Source organism: Corticium candelabrum, chromosome 12, assembly GCF_963422355.1.
Source record: "Corticium candelabrum chromosome 12, ooCorCand1.1, whole genome shotgun sequence".
NCBI classification, from domain to species: Eukaryota; Metazoa; Porifera; class Homoscleromorpha; order Homosclerophorida; family Plakinidae; genus Corticium; species Corticium candelabrum.
In genome coordinates this window covers 5,763,017-5,765,516 of record NC_085096.1, presented here as the reverse complement: position 1 = coordinate 5,765,516, position 2,500 = coordinate 5,763,017, and the positions used below count along the sequence as shown (strand labels likewise).

General features: G+C 39.9%; 2 protein-coding genes across 3 annotated transcripts in view; one reads left to right on the top strand and one right to left on the bottom strand.

Annotated features, from left to right (window-relative positions):
• Window positions 1-232, top strand: part of LOC134187641 (uncharacterized) — a 7,175-nt gene extending 6,943 nt beyond the window's left edge. Inside the window, exon 17 of the mRNA XM_062655793.1 lies at window positions 1-232. This exon is cut by the window's left edge and continues 158 nt beyond it. Within this exon, the coding sequence (XP_062511777.1) occupies window positions 1-39 (39 nt within the window). The 3' untranslated portion in view covers window positions 40-232.
• A 722-nt stretch (window positions 233-954) lies between these two features.
• The window catches only part of LOC134188080 (uncharacterized), a 6,362-nt gene continuing 4,816 nt past the window's right edge, over window positions 955-2,500 (bottom strand). For both annotated transcript variants that reach the window (XM_062656267.1, XM_062656268.1), the window contains exons 13-14: window positions 1,925-2,080; window positions 955-1,291 (exon numbers count right to left, since the gene is read on the bottom strand). In XM_062656267.1, coding sequence (XP_062512251.1) covers window positions 1,222-1,291; window positions 1,925-2,080 — 226 coding nt within the window. In that variant the 3' untranslated portion in view covers window positions 955-1,221. The remainder of the gene's footprint in view (window positions 1,292-1,924; window positions 2,081-2,500) is intronic.

The window sequence follows — 2,500 nt, the reverse complement described above, 5'->3', positions numbered from 1 at the left end:
ATGTTTGCTCTTGTAGACGACGAGTCCGAAGACAACTAATGCTAAAATCTTATTCTTCAAATGTCGTGGCCATCCGATTATAGTTAGAAAATGGCGTTCTTTATAAGATTGTAGGATTTTGAATAGCAACTGATGTGTAAGTGTTATAGCACGGAAGGCAGGGAGTTAGAAGGTAGTGTACTAGTAGCAACAGCAGCCATGCATGCAGGTTTGTACCACTTTTGATCATTTAGTGCAATAATAATTTCTATTTGAAATTTCTTCTTTAGGTAAGTTGCCGATATTATATGTTGTTGTTAGTACCAGGGCAGGTGGATGGGGTCTCCTCCTCCTCCTCCTCCTCCTCCTCTTCCTCCTCCTCTTTCTCGATCCTCCTACCTTGCTGCCTTAGAAAGGTCACTCTGTCCCCGTAAGGGAAGCAAAACGGCAAATCCAAGGTCTGCAGATGCAAACAATTTCTGCTTCCGCTCTTTGTGCATAAGTAACAAACTGAGAGGCTTGCAAGACGTCTGCAGTTGTCCAGAAAGGACAGCGTTTGGGTGACGCCATCAATCCGATGTCCTGGGCTCGCGTTAAGAATGGTCCTCTCCTGCGACTTCTTTCGTGTGCCGTACTCCTTGTCCATCGTTGTAGATCTGATCGGGCCTCTGACGGGTCTTTTGAGTCAGAGGTAGTTGGACGGAGGCAAGCAACTACACAGCACAGGGTACTGTGGCCGCCGCCATGTCACATCCGACAAACGCACGCACGCACGCACGCACGCACGCACGCACGCACGCACAAATTCACACACACACACACACACACACACACACACACACACACACACACACACACACACACACACACACACACATGCACACACACAAACAAACAAACAAAAAAACACACACACAGTGCGGTGGGCTTCGTATTTTGATGTATCACGACACGACAAGAGAGGCTCGCTTCGCTTGCCAACAAATAAATTGTAAAGCATTCCTACATAGCTAAGTAAGCAGATCAACACTTGTCAGTCAAAGTGATAATTACGACCATACTATGGGCTCTGCCCCAGTCTTTATGATCATTGTCGCATTACGTTAATTAATTAATCTAACTAAAACTAATTGACAACATTGAATAGCAATAGTAGCGTATAAAATCACTTGAAATACGTCTAACTGTCTTCAGTTATATATTCAGTCGATAAGATGTACGCAGTTGCAGCACTATTGATCGTCAGACATCAACCTTAACATACCCAGGTCCAGGATCGTCGTCTGAGTCATCATCATCTACTGTCTGAACCCTGTAGTAAAGACAACCTCCATAAATAAACTCGACCATGCAAAATTGATCATTGAATTTGTATAAGTTCAATTTATATATTTATTATTAGTAGCTACAAGACTATAGTTTGTTGTTTGACTAGAGCGCTTGTGCACCAATTTTTGACTGGTGAGCGTGTTTTCTCAAATTAGACTAAATTAAAAATTTTTTAATTATGCATTCGAACTGTTGTAATAGTTTTTGTTACATACTTGAACTCTACCAAGTTTGTTCACAGCCAGAAGTATTAGATGAGAAATATTGGGTACATTTCTGTGCATTATTAAAAAGTTGATATTAACTTTTAAACTTGCTATAATTTGTAATTTTATTCATGTGTCCTAACGGCGGTGAGTTAACTAGATTAAGTATCTTATTGCACATACAAAGTAAGTCTGCTAACTCCTGCAACATGGCCAAACTAAACGTTCCCAGATCAACAAATTTCCATCATATAAAATAGTAAAATTAATAAAAATGCAAATGCATTTTAGAAATAATAAAATTTATCAGGTAAACCATCCAATTAAACTGCACATCATTTTTTAAATGTTTTAATTAAGTTAATATGATATACAAAATCCGAAATATTTAGACAAAATTTGGCGGTTACCTTTGATGACTTTTTGTGCTAGCTGCATTAGAAACTCCACGTGACCTACTTGGTGGGAGGGGAGGCGGTGGCACTGGAGGATCAATAAAACAGTAGCCTTTCTTGAAAGAAGCCTGTTTGTCGTCTTTACCGTCAATAAGGGAGTAACATATTTCCCTAGAAAAATCCAATAATATTACAATAGTTACACACACACACACACACACACACACACACACACACACACACACACACACACACACACACACACACACACACACACACACACACACACACACACACACACACACCATGCTGTGCGTACACAGCATAAACGTTATTTCTCATCACTTAAGTTAAAATTATCACACAAAATGTTTTAGCCTCAGTCCGGTGCCCAATAGTAAATTGGTGGAGTTTCAACCCTAACAATCTTCCTGATAAGTACAGTTGCCAATCATCAATTTCCAAAATTTTCCGGAAAAGAGCATTGCTGATCTTTATATATTTACCTCATGATGACGTCACTCCACGTTTAGTCTAAAGGTAGAAGCTCCAGTTACTGTATTAGCTAAGCAACGTTTGGTTCCAGCATAA